The sequence below is a fragment of the Cydia splendana genome, chromosome 2, assembly GCF_910591565.1.
Source record: "Cydia splendana chromosome 2, ilCydSple1.2, whole genome shotgun sequence".
Lineage (NCBI taxonomy): Eukaryota > Metazoa > Arthropoda > Insecta > Lepidoptera > Tortricidae > Cydia > Cydia splendana.
In genome coordinates this window covers 28,753,116-28,772,925 of record NC_085961.1, presented here as the reverse complement: position 1 = coordinate 28,772,925, position 19,810 = coordinate 28,753,116, and the positions used below count along the sequence as shown (strand labels likewise).

At 43.1% G+C, this 19,810-nt stretch overlaps 1 protein-coding gene and 1 pseudogene across 1 annotated transcript; both read right to left on the bottom strand.

Annotated features, from left to right (window-relative positions):
* The window catches only part of LOC134801410 (uncharacterized), a 56,709-nt pseudogene extending 43,215 nt beyond the window's left edge, over positions 1-13,494 (bottom strand).
* Positions 13,495-16,873: 3,379 nt separating this feature from the next.
* LOC134806106 (uncharacterized) lies at positions 16,874-19,697 on the bottom strand. The gene is made up of 2 exons (XM_063779381.1): positions 19,226-19,697; positions 16,874-17,544 (listed from the first exon to the last, which is right to left on the bottom strand). Exons 1-2 carry the CDS (start codon positions 19,547-19,549, stop codon positions 17,035-17,037), a joined length of 834 nt encoding a protein of 277 aa, XP_063635451.1. The 5' UTR covers positions 19,550-19,697; the 3' UTR covers positions 16,874-17,034.
* Between the last annotated feature and the right edge of the window lie 113 nt (positions 19,698-19,810).

Sequence of the window (19,810 nt, the reverse complement as noted above, 5' to 3'; positions counted from 1 at the left end):
CCGCCGATGCTGCCTACCAAGCTGCGCTGGGCGCCACAGTATCAGTTTTGTCCTGTCCACATGGTCCCATTGAGGTACGCAGGCGCCTATAGCTATGGTGCCATAGCACGAACAGACCGCTAAGCTTTTGATTTCGGTTAAGGAGTCCTCCGGCGACGGCAGACAAGGTCGTAAGGAGCCTCGTCCTAGCGTGGCTCGACTGCCCGGAGTTGAAAGCGGTAAGATATGTCGATACTCAGAGGAAAATACGTCGTGTTCCCGGGTTTCATAAAGGTGCTGATCGACGTAGGGCCGTGCCGCTTCGAGGTTCCTATGACTTCTCGAGGCCATGGAGTGATCCAACCGAAGAACAGCTAGCGACAAGGCCCTGTGCGACCGCTCAAAACCGAGGTGAAAGGCATCGAAAAGGTCTGCAGACTTCACATAATTATCTCTGCTTGCCCGCGCTCTCCAGCTTAAGTTCCGTCTTACAAAGACGAACTCGTGCGCCAAGCCCATAATAAACAAAATGGGACAAATAAACCCGCTGCGCCTGAACAAGCTTGAGTTTCCGGTGCTAAGAGAAAGGGGCCAGGAGGACTCCAGCAGTTTCCATCTGTCTGTCTTTGACTTTATCGAAACAGTTTTGTTACAAAATCGATTTTAGACTTGATTTCATTAGTTCGATTTCCTTAAAAGCATGCTACCATACCCCTATACTAGCTCGATATAGGGTGTTTCTTCGGGTAAAGCGAATTAAACTATCACGCTCCTAGACATCACGTGGGACACGCGGCACAACACCCCGATTGAAAGTTTTCTTTTTCGCGACATACAGGCCTGCCTTGCTGCCGAGTTTCTCGCAGAAATGAGACTCAATGTCTCCTGTTCAGTCTCAAACTCGCAAACTTTAGTTCATGGAGGAAGGTGACACCTTCGCAGTCCCCAGCAACACGAAGCTGCCGAAAGCCTCGCGCCACTTTCTTCCTCATCTTATGCAAGCAGTCCGTTACAACCTCCAATATTGGTAGACAATGTACGAGGTAAGGCCCTTACAGTGAAGAGTAACCGTTAACGGGCCACATCTGCAGCGCTGACGACAGAAGTGTAAACATACAACCGCACCACTACAGTATACATAAAACGACGGCGACACTACATCCCCTCCGTTACCACGGCTGTCGCAAAAACTGCTGATGCCAGCAGATCGTCTACAGGTCGCGCTGGTTCCTTGCTACTTACCAGGTCGGTACAACCCCCGAGGGCGACGGTTTATCAAGAATTCACTGCGCGCCCGAGTGGCAGCTACGCCCAGAAGCCGCCGAGACTATCTGCGCCTGATAGGCGCCTTGTTGGCCAGCCTCCGATTTCGAGAGCCTTCGCACTGTGTCACGGTATTTCTTAACAGACTCTTTGAACTGCTACCACGTCTCTTCTGGCAGCTGCCGGTGATACGACTTGGTATGGATGTCTCCACCTCCCAGCCTAGTCTGCTACCTGTGACGGCGTGATAAGGAGAGCCTTCACGCAGCTGTGGTAAGCTTGCAATTTACTGGCCGTCCTAGTGAACACAGCGTCAGACCGCCCTCCCGCCCGCCCGACCGCCCTTCTGTCAGATAGGACGCTCCAACACCGAGCTGGCGTGACTGGCGCATGCATGCAACATGCCAAGGGCTAACGCTACATAGCGAACGAGACGCAACTCTCTAGGCCGCCTGTACGCCCACAATGTAGAAATGGTCTTCATGGTGCATCAAAAATAAGATCGACTGCCAGGTACCTCTAATATCCAGTGAAGTAGCGAGCTATCTCGGACATATATTTCTATTGCCCATGTTAGCTTTCAGAACGAGACTTGTTCATAAGCCTGTAACAAGCGCTGTATGTGAACCACTATCGGACACTATGCCTTCTTCCAACGCCATTAATAGCGAGACCAGCGCCTCCCAAACCACCAGCTTGGGACGCGAGAAATCTACTTGCCCTAATTTGAATAGCCCTACAACGTACCTATATGGAAGAGCTGCCGCATTTTTACTGTTAGCATCAGGCCGCAGGGTCAATGACCTTACTCTACTATACTGTAGCCCGGGCAATTACATAGATAACGTTCACGCTATTATTTTGTGTCCGAAATTCGGCTCTAAACCAGATAACGTGTCTTACCGATTGGACTCTTAGAAGCTCCGGAATAAAGTATAGACCCAGTAAGTAGGTAGTCTGGGTACGTCAACTTGTGAGAATTACACAAAATGTTAGGGGACACTGCGCTTTCAGCCACAGTCTCATCCAAGCCGGCCTCGCTTAAGATTGCTTTCGATCCACGATGTACTTAATCACTAAATTGGCTGGAAATCTATCCAATTAGCGATATTTTGGCTTAAGTTAATTGGGAACATGACTCTTCTTTAGACGATTCTATCGCCGAGATTCTGCGGATTGGATGCGATTTCGAATGAGAAATCTCTCAAACCAGTTTAACGTCAGATTCGAACCTGGGATTACAATTTAAATTCACAATTTCCTGTAATGCATCATTATAACGAGTCACTGTGATTTCATGGGTTGCAATAAGGCGTATATATTTATTCTTTCTCTGAGTTCTATGACAGTAGGTGTAGCCCTAACGCTTGCGCGCCCGCTGACTCGCCACCAGGAGATAATAAACAGGTCTCAATGAACATCTCTGACGTAGAGTACGGAACACATAATATAAAAATTTTACCTTCCAATAAAATTGATATTATGTTTCCTTCTACGTCAGAGATGTGAGTAATGCCTTCCTGGCAGGCTACTAGGCTACTTTTATGCCGACGGTACTTCTCCTCAACAATGACATGGTGGCGGCGAGTCGCGGGAAGCGAGCAACGGATTGCAGTGAGGGAAAGCGGAACAACGTCACGGCGTGGGGCGGAGCGACTACATAGACGCTAGCGGCATCTATCGGTCACCGATCGCGTTACTCTCTCAATGAACATCTCTGACGTAGAAGGAAACATAATATCAATTTTATTGGAAGGTAAAATTTTTATATTATGTAGGTATAACATCAATTATTGCCTACAACACAAGCCTTATTGAGCTTACTGTGGAACTAGGTCGATCTGTGTAAAACTGTCCTATAATATTTATTTATTTATTTATTTATTATAAACTGAAATAGAAGTAATGCAAAAGAAAAAGTGACAACGCCCTCCGGTAGCTGTGGCCGGAATTGAACCGCATGCATAGATGGCAGCACCATCTCTTTCTCTATAGGAGAATCCCTAAGTAATTCGGATGGAAGGTGCAAGCACATACTACTGGCCCTCAGAGTATGATATACTCAAGAAATTGGGACGAAAGCCGAATAGGGTTGTTGACACATGTTGAATTGTATAACTAAATCTAGTTAAATAAATAGAAAATTAGCAATTTATCACAATAAATTGGAAACTTAAAAAATATACAGGGTGACCTTAGCCATTGGACAAACCCTGAAATCCCACGTAGGGTTACTTCTCAGAAATGCTCTAACGGTAATATTTTTTTAATTAGAACAAAAGATAAAAAATTAAATTATTAAACAAAAGTTATTTCCAATAATCGACAACTAGGGAATGCAATCTCGATCTCGCAATTTCGAGATCTCGCGAGATTCGCACAAATTTTCGAGATTCAATCTCGTTGACAGGAAATCTCGATTTTAGCTATCTCGGTCGAGATCTTGATTGAAGATTGAAAGATTGATCCGTGTGAATTACTTTGTTTAGAGTAAGTTTTTTGACCTTAGGTTCATGTTGTTCAGGCAGTGCTATTGTGTGCGGTCGGCTTTAACTGACGATAAAAGCACTGTGGCGCGCTCTGTGCGGAAAAATCGGACGAACTTAACGTACTCAGTCACAATTATTTATGATTTTTGCTCGCTTACCCTACATTTTTTTGTAAGTTGCTGAGTGCTTGTCAAAAATATCAACTGAGCATGTTACTGCCTCTGCTTAAAATTGTCTAAAATTAAAAATAATTATTTAGTACCACTTTTTCATAATTAGGTACATCAGGTATGTACCTGATTGCATGTGCAAATCAGAGCTACACACATATTATTATTTTTCTAATAAAAGTAGTATTTTTATTAAATGTTGATTCATTTCTTGTTTTTCACTTCAAAATAAAACATGACGTACTCTAAATAAGTAGTACCTATATACGGAATTCTTAGAGATTATTGCTCAAAATAACATATTTTTAATTACTTTGGCAAATCTCGATCTCGTCGAGATTAATCTCGATCTCGAAAGTATGACGGTCGAGATCTCGAAACACCCTATCTCAATTCAGATTTTTCGTGCGAGATCTCGAATCGCCAATCTTGGTGCGAGATTGCATTCCCTATCGACAACAAAAAGAAATACACTGCATTAATCATTGGCAGTTTTGACAATTTGTTTGAAAATGTGCGGCAATGATGACATTTGTCAAAAGTCAGAATCTTATTAATGTCATAAGTAAAAAATATAATCAAAACGGTCGAACAAGGTTTCATACTATTTATTACCTCAAGAGCTAAAGTAAAAAAATCGTAATTTGTTAATTTCTTCGTATATCGGGGCCCCGAAGGACAGACAATAACAGTATATTTGATTACCCATAATAAATAGAAGATCATAGTAGAAAACTGTTAGTTTAATTTGCTTTCTTTACTTTCCAAAAGGGCCCCAAATTCTTATGTGCCCAAGGGCCCCAGCATAGTTTAAGACGGCTCTGAGGTTGCTACTAACCGTGTACGTGGGTCATCAAGGCCACACAGTAGGCCTGGCGGACAGCAGGGCGCAGTAACGTCGCGGGCGGAGCCTCGCAGCCCGAGGGCTCCCTGGTCTCGAGTAGCCAGCCCGCGGTGAAAATGGCTTCCAGCTCGGCTTCGATTTGGGTTGATAGTTCTTTGGGGTACGAGTCTCTATTGAAAAAAGGTAAGATGATCATAAAATTTGAAAAACTTTGAAAAGAAAATATTTTATTTGTTTATATTATGGAGATCCAGCAGCTATCAATACAAAGTAGCACCAATGAATAAGAGATAGAAAGCCAATTATTATTTAATTATAAAGTAACTAGCGACCGGGTTAACAAATTATACACTTAAACCTTCCTCAAGAGTCACTGTATTGATCAGTAGTTTTTGAGTTTATCGCGAACAATTATACAAACATAAACACACAGACGCGGCGGGGGACTTTGTTTTATAAGGTGTAGTGATTAATCGTTATTTGTTTTACAAGGGGGCAAAGTTGTTGTTTAACCGCTCGTGCTAATATTGATACCCGAGCAAGCGAAAGATTCCAAAATTGAATCAAATAGAATCTTGAGCATTGCGAGGGTTTCGACACACAAGGGTTAAACAAAATTAAGTAAAACGAGTAAAACACAAAATTTTTCACCACACCAACCCGAAGTAAATATTAAGTGTAAAATATCAAACAAAATCAAACCAAATCAAATTCAAATGAAATATTTATCATCCAAAATCATCATTTAAAAGTCAATTCTACCAGCAAACATAAGAAAACAACTCAAAATTTGCATTTCATTATTTTGCTTCACATGTGAATTACTGATCACAAAGTGCACCGTTTTTGAAGTGCAAAGTAACCCTTTCCGAGCTAGTGTGGTGAAAAGTATATTTATTGTCAAATAGTGGAATTAAAGTTCAAGTTCTTTATTTGCAAACAAGTTCAGTTTTGTTCTGTTTTTATATCCAGCTGATGTTAGTTACCTGTTATGTTTATGCAGGTCAGCTACAGCCCACATAGCATGGTGTCCCAGCGCGCGCAACTCAGCGCGCAGGCGCGGGTACGGAGCGTGCGTGCGCGCGGCGCGCGTGAGCACGGCGAGCAGCGCGCGCACGCCGCAGCACGCACGGAGCACGTCCCGCGCTACGTGGTCCCATTCGTATGGACGGGTTTGGGTTATGTCCTAAAACGTTGAGGCAATATCAAAAGAGCCATGTTAGTTACGGGCCACTTGCACCATTCAGTAACACGGGGTTAACCGGTTAAACCTGGAGTTACTATGGTTACCAGTACAATTTGACACTGTGTTAACGGTTTAACCGGTTAACCCCGGGCTAGTGGGATGGTGCAAGTGGCGCTTAGAAAGATAGGCCGAGGTGGGATCCTCTGAGAAATAGCCGTGCGTACATAAACATCTTCAACACGAATAAAAATTCTCGCTACCAAAGGACAAGTCTTTAACCACTATCTCGTTGTCTCCGTCTTGTCTACGAGTATTACTCTTTTTAAAGTCTTAAGCAACATTCAATGTTCTCGCAACCGAAGAACGTAACTACTAATAGCTAAAGTACCTAACTCTTCTTAAATAAAAGCCACTCACGGCAGGCGTGGCTCACTCCGCGATTTCGTGGCGTCGCTACAAGTACAAGCGGCCCACACCAGTTTTGGTGTCTAGCAGTAGTAGTTGTCGCGCACCGCTACGGAACGGACGCCTGCTCGCGCTTGCGCTTGTTTCTCTCGTAATAGATGCGTTATGTTAGAGAGTGAACTTTCTGGACCTAGTATTTATTCTGTGTCCTCTGTTAGTACGATACAATTTTTCGCTATCAAAGAACGTTCACCATCTCACTCTCCCAGTCGCCTCTTTCACTCTTGAAACAAAAGCCACTCACAGTCCGCTGTAACAGCGCGAGGCGCGCCGCGAGCGCCCGCAGCGGGAACGCCTTCAACAACGCCAGGAGGTCCTGCTCTCTCAAGGCGCCCTCGCTGACGGCCCCGGCGCCTCCGTGCCGGTCCACCTCCTCCCACATCTCTTCGTTCTCTGCTGGAAACGGTAGGATCCGTACATTTAGCTAGATTGGGGACGGCACAAACATAAAAAGCAGAAAAGCGGGTTTGAAATTTGAGCATTGCATTTAGGGCCGATACAGACGGACTGCAACCCGACTGCAATTTGTATGAGAACTGCACGCCAACTGCAACGTCGGCATACAATTCCCATACAAGTTGCAGTCCGTCTGTGCCGGCCCTTAGGTGTGTGGTGCTAGGCGTATCGGGGCGTATCGTTTTTTAGGGTTCCATAGCCAAATGGCAAAAAACGGAACCCTTATGGATTCGTCATGTCTGTCCGTCTGTCCGTGTATGTCACAGCCACTTTTTTCCGAAACTATAAGAACTATACTGTGGAAACTTGGTAAATAGATGTATCCTGTAAACCGAATTAAGATTTTCACACAAAAATAGAAAAAAAAAACAATAAATTTTGGGGGTTCCCCATACCTAGAACTGAAACTCAACAATTTTTTTTTCATCAAAAACGTGTGGGGATTCTATGGATAGGGTCTTCAAAAATGATATTGAGGTTTCTAATATCATTTTTTTCTAAACTGAATAGTTTGCGCGAGAGACACTTCCAAAGTGGTAATATGTGTGTCCCCCCACCCCTGTAACTTCTAAAATAAAAGAATGATAAAACTAAAAAAATATATGATGTACATTACCATGCAAACTTCCACCGAAAATTGGTTTGAACGAGATCTAGTAAGTAGTTTTTTTTTAATACGTCATAAATCGTAAACCGCAATTTTATTATGTTACTTGCTGCTACGGAACCCTTCATGGGCGAGTCCGATTCGCACTTGACCGGTTTTTTTTATACGTATAAGAAGTTGACAGTGACGGTTGACGATTTAAGGGCTAATGCCGATTGCTCGCCGCAAACACAGTGCATTTTTAGAAACTGCGGTAACTTCAATAACCATCAATACCACAACTCTTTGCATGAAGGTTCGTTACAAGTAAGTGTTAGCAAGCCACGTTACCACAATACATAGCACATTATTATATTAGGTGATTTTTCTACGTTATTATCCATACATTGCGAGGTTAATGTTATACTGTTTTTCACGCCACTGTTAGGAAATGTGGCAATAGATGGTCTAAAACCAAGCTGGAAAGTAGGTAATAGCTGTAGCACCTGAACCACCACTACTACAATGTTTCATTGTTATCATCATCTGTCATTGGTGACGGTTCGCTACAGCAATGAGTATCATTTAATAGTCGGTTTAGACTCTCGCGCGAGCCACGAGACTAGCCGCGAGCCGCGCCACGAGACGCGAGTGTGAACGTTAGGCTCGTGACTCGTCTCGCGGCTCGGCTCGCGCTCGCCTGGCTCGCGTGATGGAGCGGTTTTTTGGGCACGAGTCAAAGGGGCTCGCGCGGGACGCGCGCTTGCGTTCACACTCGCGTTCGACTTCTCATTCGATTATAAACCTTATGCCGTGCCGTTAGTGTTTAAAATATATTAGCTCGACGAGCTTACGAGCCATGAGACGAGCCTCGAACCGAGCCACGAGGCGAGAGTGTAATCATTAGCTCGACGGGCTCATGCGCTCAAGGCCACTCGAGGCGAGCCACGAGACGCGCCGCGAGACGAGCCGCGAGCCGAGAGTCTAAACCGGCTATAAAACATAAAAATCAATAAAAGGTCTTTTTTGGCGCAACTTCTTCCTTCAAAGATAAAATTAGGTTATTTATAGGACCAATTTCTTGTTTAAAAAAAAGAAATGTGAAAACCATTCATTCATTCAGACAGTTCATTCGATTCACGCTTAAGGCGTTTTTACTTTTGTGGCTGTTTGTGGTTTTTTAGCAAAAAGGCTTCTAAGTTTACAGTCGGTTTGAAGCAAACAACAGAAAAACGCCTCTTAAAAGTGATAAAAAATTGGCATCCAAAAAAAAGTGATAATAAAAGTAAAAAAGGCGGGATCGGAAAATACTCACTGAATTGGATAGTGTAAATTGTGTTTGACTAAAAAATACAAGAAACACGTATCTACGCTCGCTATAAAAATGAGTTCTTCTAGTGAAGAAAATGATATTCTTACACTGACGCCTACCGAAATTCAAGAGACAGCACAGGCAGTGGCTAATAATTTGCGACCAGAGAAATCGCGGGCTATTACTTATAGTTATGCAAATGTTTTCTTATTTCCTCGCAGTAGTCGTGAAAAGTACTATGTAATGCCTCGGCCGGAAACGCTAAAGATGGACTCGTATTATTTGAGGGCCTCCACTAACGTGTCGGCCCTCAAACTCACTCGTTCATCTTTTAGCGGTTTCCGTCCTCTCCTACAATGTACTATAGATCATACTAAGTAAGTTTTATGATATGCCCAGCCGCTAGTAATTTGCGACCAGAGAAATCGCGGGCTATTACTAATAGTTGTTATGCAAATGTTTTCTTATTTCCTCGCAGTAGTCGTGAAAAGTACTATGTAATGCCTCGGCCGGAAACGCTAAAGATGGACTCGTATTATTTGAGGGCCTCCACTGACGTGTCGGCCCTCAAACTCACTCGTCCGTCTTTTAGCGGTTTCCGTCCTCTCCTATAATGTACTATAGATCATACTAAGTAAATTTTATGATATGCCCAGCCACTGAAATGCATACCAACAACCCTGTACCTTCAGTACACTCCTTAGCCGTCTCCAAGACTGGTGCAGACAGCATCAGATCCAATATGGCCAGGGCCCGCGCCGCGTCGCTGGTATCACACATGGGGAGTCTAATCAGAGGGGCTGCCCATCGTACTGAATGGCTTTGTCTGAAATTTTAACTATATTCCCCCCCACTGAAATGCATACCAACAACACTGTACCTTCAGTACACTCCTTAGCAGTCTCTAAGACTGGTGCAGACAGCATCAGGTCTAATATAGCCAGGACCCGCGCCGCGTCGCTGGTATCGCACATTGGGAGTCTAATCAGAGGGGCCGCCCATCGTACTGAATGGCTTTGTCTGAAAGTTTAACTATATACCCTCCCACTGAAATGCATACCAACACCATCGTACCTTCAGTACACTCCTTACCAGTCTCTAAGACTGGTGCAGACAGCATCAGATCCAATATGGCCAGGGCCCGCGCCGCGTCGCTGGTATCACACATGGGGAGTCTAATCAGAGGGGCCGCCCATCGCACTGAATGGCTTTGTCTGAAATTGTAACTATTTGTTATTATCTTCATTATAAAATAAATGTATTCTAATGTAGCTGAAGTCATTTGATAACAATATTATTTTTTTTATGAGGGAAAGATTAAATTTACTACCCTATGCGAGATTCAAGCTCATGGATTTGAACAGCTGGCCACCGGTCTACCATACTACTAACAGCACTAACTGAGCTACCGAAGTAACATCAAACTTTCCATAAATATAAGCATAAACGTAATACTATGATGTTGATACGCGGTTTGGTGCAACTGGCCTAAATGAAGTATCTTTAAAATGTATCACCTGAACGTAACCACATACGCCCAGCGTTTTATGGAGTTGTGGACTACAGCGAAGTAGTTAATACATAAATGTCAGATTACCTGAATAGCTGGTGAAGCAGGAATAGTAGCTGTCTCACATCACTCTTGGCTAGCAAAGCGCCGCACAGCGCTCGCGCCCAGCGCTTCAAGGAATCTGTGAAGTACTCCATCTTCAGACAGGTTATAGAGCTGCTAGCGCGCAACTCTTGAAGTACTAGGGTTAGGGCTTCTCTGATGTCTCCAACGTTGCCTCGGACGGTTTCGGATATGAATTCTTCTATCTGAAAATCATTGATTTAGTCACTGAAATGAACTGCCTAGAAGAAGACACATAGGTCGAAGTATTAGTCCTAAGTGTAACAAGCTGGTGACCGAGCCTCGCGTCAGCACCGGCCTACTGCGAAGCACCGTGGACAAGAGCCCTGCGCATGCTCAAACAAGTTGCTACCTGGATTGATGTGTTCCATTGTTCTGAGAATGACCTCATTAAAGTCACTTTGTTTATATGTTATACTTCTTAGATTGTATAAATGTATATATGCATATAGGTTACTATTTATTTTATATGCTAGGATAGCGGTACCGTTATTATAAATAAACAAAGACTAACCTGATAGTAGGCCAGCAATGCTTGATGTTGGTACGTGCAATACGACTCGTTTACGTCTTTCAGCAGGCCTTCCAAGCGAAGCTGAGCGGCAGGTAGCTTCTCCTTTAGCAGCGTAGCGTGCTCGTATGTCCCTTTAAAAACGTGCAAATAGTGTGGAAGATTATCAGGAGAGAGTCTTAGTGATAAGCCCGCATGTTGGCTACTGTTGTCGACCTTTCTTTAGTTAACAATAAATCAAATTGCACTTAGTTTAGCTAAATAAGGTCACTGCAAAAATGGCTACTGCATCCCTGACGGTTCCAAAAAAGTAAGTAGGTACAGTCGCCTGTAAAAATATGGGTGTAGCCAACTTATTCAAAAATATGTCCCATAGTTCTTAATTCGCTGACATAAGAGTTATGGGACAAATTTTTGAGATGATTTGTGCACCCATATTTTTACAGCTGACTGTACCACAAAAAGTTTGCCTCCTCAGTATTTCAATAAATGCATTAATTCCACAAGTAATAGAGGATGAGACTAATCCTGCTATTCATACTCATAAAATCTATTTTATTTTACTAGAATTCTGTACATTTTTTTTCTTTGACATTTGTGTCTTTTAAAACAAGAATTAATCTATTTTATCCATATATGTGCTAAGTGATAAGAGTTAAATGGAAAGAGTTCTACCATCATCCACACTGTTAACTGACACTTCGCTGGCCCAATATTACAGGGTTCTATGTTACATTTTCAAGATAGTTGAAATTCAATTCAATGTCACTATGACAATGTTCAAATTTCAGTTCGATAAAAGTGACACATAGAACCCTGTAATATTGGGCCAGCGACTTCATAATCCTTATTGCAATAGCATAATTAATTTCAATTCATTTACTTCATTAAGATAACATAGATCTCATTATTGTTAGTACATTTTCATAAGGTCCACAATTGGCTAGATAATAGTGTTTCTATTAATACCTGTGTAAGAGATGCTGCGCTCACACTGGCCACACTTCTGTGTAACACACACTGTCTTCTTCTCCACTTTCCATAGAGCTGCTCTGCTTTTTTCCTCATCTTGGTATCCTTTGACAACCTTTTCCATTTCTTGTTCTAATGCTATGGCTGAACATCTGAAATATTAAGCTTATATTATGATTCTTAACCGATTTCCAAGACAAATAGTGGGGTAGTGCTAGTGAGCAAAACCAATCAGAGTAACATGTATGGAATAATTTTTTTTCTTCTAAAAGTTACAATTTAAGATGTATGTGTTGACTGCAGGTGAAGGCAGACACAATACTAGAATTAGAGTTTGTTTTAATGCAATAAAGTCCTACAAAAAGTATAGGGTAGGGATATCCTTGCTCAATAATGTTTGCTCATTGCATGCCTCCAGTAAAAATCTTTTATGATTCATATTTGATTAATATAATTGACTATTTACATATAGAATTGTTGCAATCGAGTCAGAGTACAGACTCTTATGAAATATGGCATAATTGCATCATGCATTTTTAGTATGGAAACTGCTATTTGGCAGTGTGAGGTGCTAAAAATATTGTTGTTTACTTTCATAAAAAATCCAACAAGTACCTGTATGTTGACAACAAGTCCACCAAAGGGTGTTCTGGCCTCAATGCCTTTCCACCTTCCGCCAAAGCTTCCTCTCTCTCACTCATATCCCTAACCTCTGCCATCTCTTTCCCACCAAATATGTGCATTGCCACTTCTAAAGGCATACATTGTAATTTTTCCAGCCTTACTTCATGAACCGTTTGAAGTTCCTGGGGTGTTTCAGGAATCATTGATTCTTCAAATATTGGTGCTGATGGTGCTACATCTTCTATCACACCAGCAGATATATTTACAGTGGTTTCTTCAACTGATTGGATATGATCAGTGCCTTGACTTATGTAAGCTGATTCTTTTAATTTTGTTTCCAGTTCTTCTACGGGTAGTTCAGACACTGGAACATCTTTAAGAGTGATTATATCTAGACTATGGCACACATCTTTATAGGCACTTTGTGTTGGATCTAAAGACTGACTTTGTGATGATATTTGATTTTCTATACTTGCTTGATTCTGTATTTTCAGTGTTTCTGCAATTGGAACTGAGCTTTGATCTGTTTCTTTTTGAGCGGATTCATTTACACTTAATACAGTCTGTTCATGAGTAGATATACAGGGTAAATTTGTATCTTTGATTTTATCTTCCTCAATAACAGCTTGAGCAGAAGGCATATTGCCTTGTTCAATATTGGCTTGAGCAGAAGGAATATTCTCTTCAACTAATGGCACATTGCTTGTAGAAGGCACGGCTTCAGCTATCTCAGTACTTGTAACGCGTTTCTCTTTACTTTTCTTCTTCTGAAAATGCAAGTTCATGTTAAGTTACACAAATAAATAACTACGCATATAATTTTTAGTGCAAGAAATGACAACAAAGAAGAAAGAGCATAAAACATACCGCACGAGGCTTCTCCTTCATCATGGTCGCCATTTTTTATATTGGAATTCCTCAGGATCTTATTACAAATAACACTTCTTTGTTCCTAGAACACATTACCTAAATATTTACAAATAACACAACAACACACTGTGGTACGGAAGCGCCAGCTGAGATCTGTCAGTTCTGTCACTATCTGTCAAACGGACCGTCAAATATTTGACATTTGTCAAAATTGTTACCAGGTGATTTAATTATTGTTTGCTTAAAGGTCTCTCCAGACGACAACAATTTTTCGCCAATCTAATTAAATTGTCCGATCAAATCAGGTGGTGCGGACGCAAACGCCAATTTTGCCATTTTCAGCAATTTTTAATTTATGGTGATATTTGAGCGCTCTAAATTAAAAAATTCACAGATTTCGTGCCTCACACGACTATCGAGCACATTGGAAATGAATCTACGGAATTCGAAAAAATATTGTAGCTGAGCGACGAGAAAGTCTGGATAAGGAAAAAGTTACAAAATAAAACTACAACGTTGAATGATAATTATTTTATTCTTAGACTAACACAAGTGTCCTGGACATAACGCATGTGAACAAACAAATTGCAAAATTTCCACACGCGTATCCAAGTTTGAATAATTGTCGCCGTGGCGCATAAGTATAGGTACATATTTCATTTTTCGATTAATAAGCAGGATAAATGTTCAAAGTACAAGAAAATTATTACACGGCAAATCCGTAGTCAACTCGAGAAGTGGTGATCGGCAGCGGCCCATTTGCTGCATGATATGAAATTTTCTTGACAGCAGTTTGACGCGACGAGAGATGACCATATGTCTATGTGTCTATATGTTTGTCTATGTTGCACCAAACCTGAGTTCCAATAGGTACTACCATGCAGGGTTCAGCATCAGCTATCTTGGGTAATGCTCTACCATGTGCTCATCATGACGAATCGGGTGTCCAAAACAGCGTGTGCCTATGTTGCACCAAACCTGAGTTCCGCTAGGTACAACCAGGGTTCAGCATCAGCTCTATCTTGGGTACTACTCTCCTAAGTGCTCATCGAGACGAGTCCGATGACCAAAACAGCGTGTGTTTATGTTGTATTAAACCCGAGCTCCACTAGGTACTGCCAGGGTTCAGCTCTCCCTCTCCCTCTCCCTCTCCCTCTCCCTCTCCCTCTCCCTCTCCCTCTCCCTCTCCCTCTCCCTCTCCCTCTCCCTCTCCCTCTCCCCTCTCCCTCTCCCTCTCCCTCTCCCTCTCCCTCTCCCTCTCCCTCTCCCTCTCCCTCTCCCTCTCCCTCTCCCTCTCCCTCTCCCTCTCCCTCTCCCTCTCCCTCTCCCTCTCCCTCTCCCTCTCCCTCTCCCTCTCCCTCTCCCTCTCCCTCTCCCTCTCCCTCTCCCTCTCCCTCTCCCTCTCCCTCTCCCTCTCCCTCTCCCTCTCCCTCTCCCTCTCCCTCTCCCTCTCCCTCTCCCTCTCCCTCTCCCTCTCCCTCTCCCTCTCCCTCTCCCTCTCCCTCTCCCTCTCCCTCTCCCTCTCCCTCTCCCTCTCCCTCTCCCTCTCCCTCTCCCTCTCCCTCTCCCTCTCCCTCTCCCTCTCCCTCTCCCTCTCCCTCTCCCTCTCCCTCTCCCTCTCCCTCTCCCTCTCCCTCTCCCTCTCCCTCTCCCTCTCCCTCTCCCTCTCCCTCTCCCTCTCCCTCTCCCTCTCCCTCTCCCTCTCCCTCTCCCTCTCCCTCTCCCTCTCCCTCTCCCTCTCCCTCTCCCTCTCCCTCTCCCTCTCCCTCTCCCTCTCCCTCTCCCTCTCCCTCTCCCTCTCCCTCTCCCTCTCCCTCTCCCTCTCCCTCTCCCTCTCCCTCTCCCTCTCCCTCTCCCTCTCCCTCTCCCTCTCCCTCTCCCTCTCCCTCTCCCTCTCCCTCTCCCTCTCCCTCTCCCTCTCCCTCTCCCTCTCCCTCTCCCTCTCCCTCTCCCTCTCCCTCTCCCTCTCCCTCTCCCTCTCCCTCTCCCTCTCCCTCTCCCTCTCCCTCTCCCTCTCCCTCTCCCTCTCCCTCTCCCTCTCCCTCTCCCTCTCCCTCTCCCTCTCCCTCTCCCTCTCCCTCTCCCTCTCCCTCTCCCTCTCCCTCTCCCTCTCCCTCTCCCTCTCCCTCTCCCTCTCCCTCTCCCTCTCCCTCTCCCTCTCCCTCTCCCTCTCCCTCTCCCTCTCCCTCTCCCTCTCCCTCTCCCTCTCCCTCTCCCTCTCCCTCTCCCTCTCCCTCTCCCTCTCCCTCTCCCTCTCCCTCTCCCTCTCCCTCTCCCTCTCCCTCTCCCTCTCCCTCTCCCTCTCCCTCTCCCTCTCCCTCTCCCTCTCCCTCTCCCTCTCCCTCTCCCTCTCCCTCTCCCTCTCCCTCTATTATTCCCCCTATTCTGCCGTCATAATCCCGATAATTCACAACAAACACCGATAACGAACTCTGCGAAACATGAAGTCATAAATGTCATGTGAAAAATGTCGTTCTGACTTTTTGACTATTTTAAGGTTAGGCTACAGGGCAAACCCTTAACCCGATCGTCTTTGTTTTAGGCTCAAATTGTAGCTGACTAAATTGTCCAGAGCCGTTTTTCTCAAATTTTTGATATCATTCTTCGTTTCCAAATTATCGAGCACCAAAATCAAAAATTCGGAAGAAATTGAATTTTATTTTCACTATTTCGACCATAACTTTATTTGTTTTTGACTTTCTCGAATAATTATTTTTGCACCTTACAGCTCTCGTGATTATGCGTCTTTTGAGCCTATTTTTTTATATCATATCTTCACAACTTTCCGAGATATAAGGGGATCGCACTTTTTCGTGTAATCGGACCGTATACTGGAGCGAACGAAAAGACATTTCCAATGTCAAAAATGCCGCCAAACGCGAATACTAGCGTCACAAATTGATATTCTTGGGTCCGCACCCCATTTTATCAGTAATATCGGTCATAATCAGCGGTTAAATTCGGCGAGCCTAATTTGAGCACAGCCTGATTTGATCGGATAATTTAATCAGATTGGCGAAAAATTGTCCGTCTGGATACGCCTTAAAACCAAAGAGATTATGACTATGACCACTACGTTTTATATAGCTTAAAATAAAACCTTTATTGCATCACCCAGTTAAGAAAATCTGCAATAATACTCATCTACTGGCAAAAATATTTATTTTATTGAGGATTTATGGCAAACGGCCGGGGCCGTTAAATAAACGCCTAAATCTCTTTTGCCCAAATGCTGCAAGTGCGATAGAGAGAAAGATAAATATGTTTACGGTAGACCTCACAAAGTCACATATGCTTGCGAGTCGCAAGGCGAATGATGAGAAATCCATTTTTCCTCACGACTCATCAGTCATCACATACCTAAACGTGGCATAATGAGGGCTTAATATGAATTATTAAAAAATAAAACAAAAAGTTTAAGTGAGTAATCAAGATGTAATGAAAAAAGCATTGGTGTGTAAAATAAATATTTTAATGTTTGCGGAAGTCTGGACTATGCTTTCTGCCTAGGGACGATTTCATAACAATCATAACATGGTCGAGCCATATTCAACCATATTTAATCACCAATTTAAATATCACCAATCGTTTGGTCAGGGCTGTTCGTTTCTTCAGCCAATTCCACCTTTAAAAAGGTTTAAAAAATCCAATCCCATATGATTTTAACAGTATTTTTAAGGCGGCGGTTGTCCTGACAAATGATCCTGGTACTGTATATTCTCGTCTTCATACTGCGCATGATTCTGCTGAGTTACGATAAAGACTGGCGACTTCATCTTCCTTGGGACAGGAGACGGGGAAGATGAGTAACTCCTGGACTGCGAAGGCCCGCTCTGCATTTTCGCGCGGAACATTATATTGTCTATTTCATGCATAGCCACGTCTCTCTGATGCTCGTCTAGCTTTCTTAACTTTTTAGCTAGTAGCTGGCCGTACAGATCGTATTCATCCATGTCTCTTTTCTCTGTAGTAGCTTTCTTTAAGTACGTAACGGCTTCGTCCATTTGCTTTTTAGCGTAAAACATATCTGTGGCTGTGTCAAAGCCTGTTGTTTTGTCTGTGGGGTTGGGAGCTGCCTGCCTCGTCGGCCTGTTGGTGGGAGTCCTTTCCACCGTACCATGGTTGCGAGGAGCGGTGTGGTCTGGTATTGCCGGAGGGGTCGTGTATGCCGTATTTACGAAGAACTGAAAAATAAAATGGAAAATAATTAGTCTTTTGATCGATAGATTTGATAGAAAGTATGTGGTTCAGATGTGATTTAGGGCTTGTTGGTCTGTAACCCAGGTCACTGACATTCGTCCGGAAATTCGCAAATTGAGTGAAGGTTTGCACGCAATGGCACGCATGTTTAGAGCTTTCAGATATTCATTCACAAATGTGAAGCGCTACGTACTCCCATCTTAACCCTTCGTATGTCTAAGCACTGATCAGTGCGCACAAATTTAAATCCTTTGTTTATTTAATACAATAGGTTTAAATTCGTTTGCACTGATCAGTGCTTATACATACGCTGGCAGCGCACTTACAATCCCTCTGGTGTTGGGGCCCGGGTGCCAATTCAATTGGACGACGGTATTCGCTTACCATCAGACGAATCGTCTGCTCGTTTGCCTCTAATATCATAAAAAAAGAAACCCACGAGTGTCATGATCATAAAACATTCGCGAATCAAACAAAGAGTAAGTAATTTCTGTGGTAATTTCGCGTGATCATTGGGGTCCTGCATAGGTATTCAGGTTAGCGTATTTGCACGAATGTTAATGACCGCCCTACCCTAAAGCTAATAGGTACATATTTACTTATGTAGTACACCCAGTTGCAAAAGTGTCCATGCAATTTTGTAGCTCGCTGTACCTATTGTATCTAGTAGTAGGCTAGCCACCACATAAGTCATTTGCTTGACTTGCTTGAGACGTTGCTAATGCTAACATATTCCCTAAGAGCTGCACGTTGTACTCTAAGAGCCTGCAAATGCCCAACCCAGTCAGCGAACTTCCTAATACAGCTTACTGTTAATTTAAATTGAGATATCTATTTAGTTGTTGTCACGTTTAAATTTATCTAAACTTGTTGTAAACTATGTCAATAACTTTGATACCCAAGACCGACTTTTTTCCGTAAACGGATGAATCAGATGGCGCAATAGTACACAGTCCACGTCGGTCGCAAAGTTCACCTTACATCGTAACATGTGACATCAGTACTTGCGATATCGAAAAGGAACCGGACATATCGAACCGATTGATAAGCGCCTAAAAACCTTCGACTTATATCATAATTCATAAACTAGGAAGATAGTCTGTGCGAAAAGAGAAGAGTCATGGAATGTATGGGGCCCAATACATTCCACGACTCTTTTCTTTCCGCACAGACTAGAAGATTTAATATTGAATACATGTCCCTTTTGAGTTCTGGGACCTATTGAGTGGAAATTACAATTATTTAGTTGGGGAGCTCTTCGGGGTTTAATCGCGGAATAAATAAATTGTAATTATCTAAATTCAACGTCGGTCGCGACATCATGGCCAAGCTGATATTATAGATACATAATGTAGATCATGAAACTAATGACAATGCCTAAAGTATCCCTATCCAATGATTCAGTCATTTTATTGTCGGAAACTCATTTGCATTGCATTCAGAAACTTCGTCAAATGTTTGCCCCTCATTCCAAGTCGGGCGAGTGACTTGTGCCCAACACGACCAAATTAACCAATGACATATATTTGGCCAATACTGTGCCAAGTTTTGAGAAGAATTGTATCGTTTTGGGCACGGATAAAAAAAATTGTACAAAAACTTTTTCTAAATGTAATAATAATGTGGCTGAAAATATTTTAAATACAAATTATGTTTAATTCTCACCTCCTGTTCCATTTGAGTACTATCACATTCATATTTCCCGCCGAGAAAACTTTCCATCATGGGATATGCGAACCATGTCGTATGGTATGAGTCTTGAGACTTCTTCTTTTTGTTCCAATGCATTCTGAAAGATGTCATGAGCGATTCTTTCTTCTTCTTGAGGTCAGTGACCGAACAATTTATGCTCAAAGACGTCTGTATTCGAAGCCAAGCATCGGAAACTTCGCTTCTGTTTCGATGATGTGGGTGTTTCGGGTCCCAAAGTAGTTGTTCTCTGCGATAAAGGTCCAAAAATTCCAAAACTACATCGTTTGACCACGACATGCTGTGAAAAGTCACAAAAATGTGCTATGAAATACGTCCACGCTAGCCCTCTCAAAGAGAAAGACTGGGGCGGCAGCCAATCACACGTACTCGCTTATCCAATGTTTGTTTATGTTGGCCTCGTTCCACAAATTATGCGATCGATGTTCGTCATTGGCAGGGTGACGTTTGGCGGCCAACCAAAATATTTGTACTTTGTAGTAGGCAGACCGAGAGGAAACTTTTTGGATGTTTGAGGTTGTAAGTTGTAAATAAATTCTT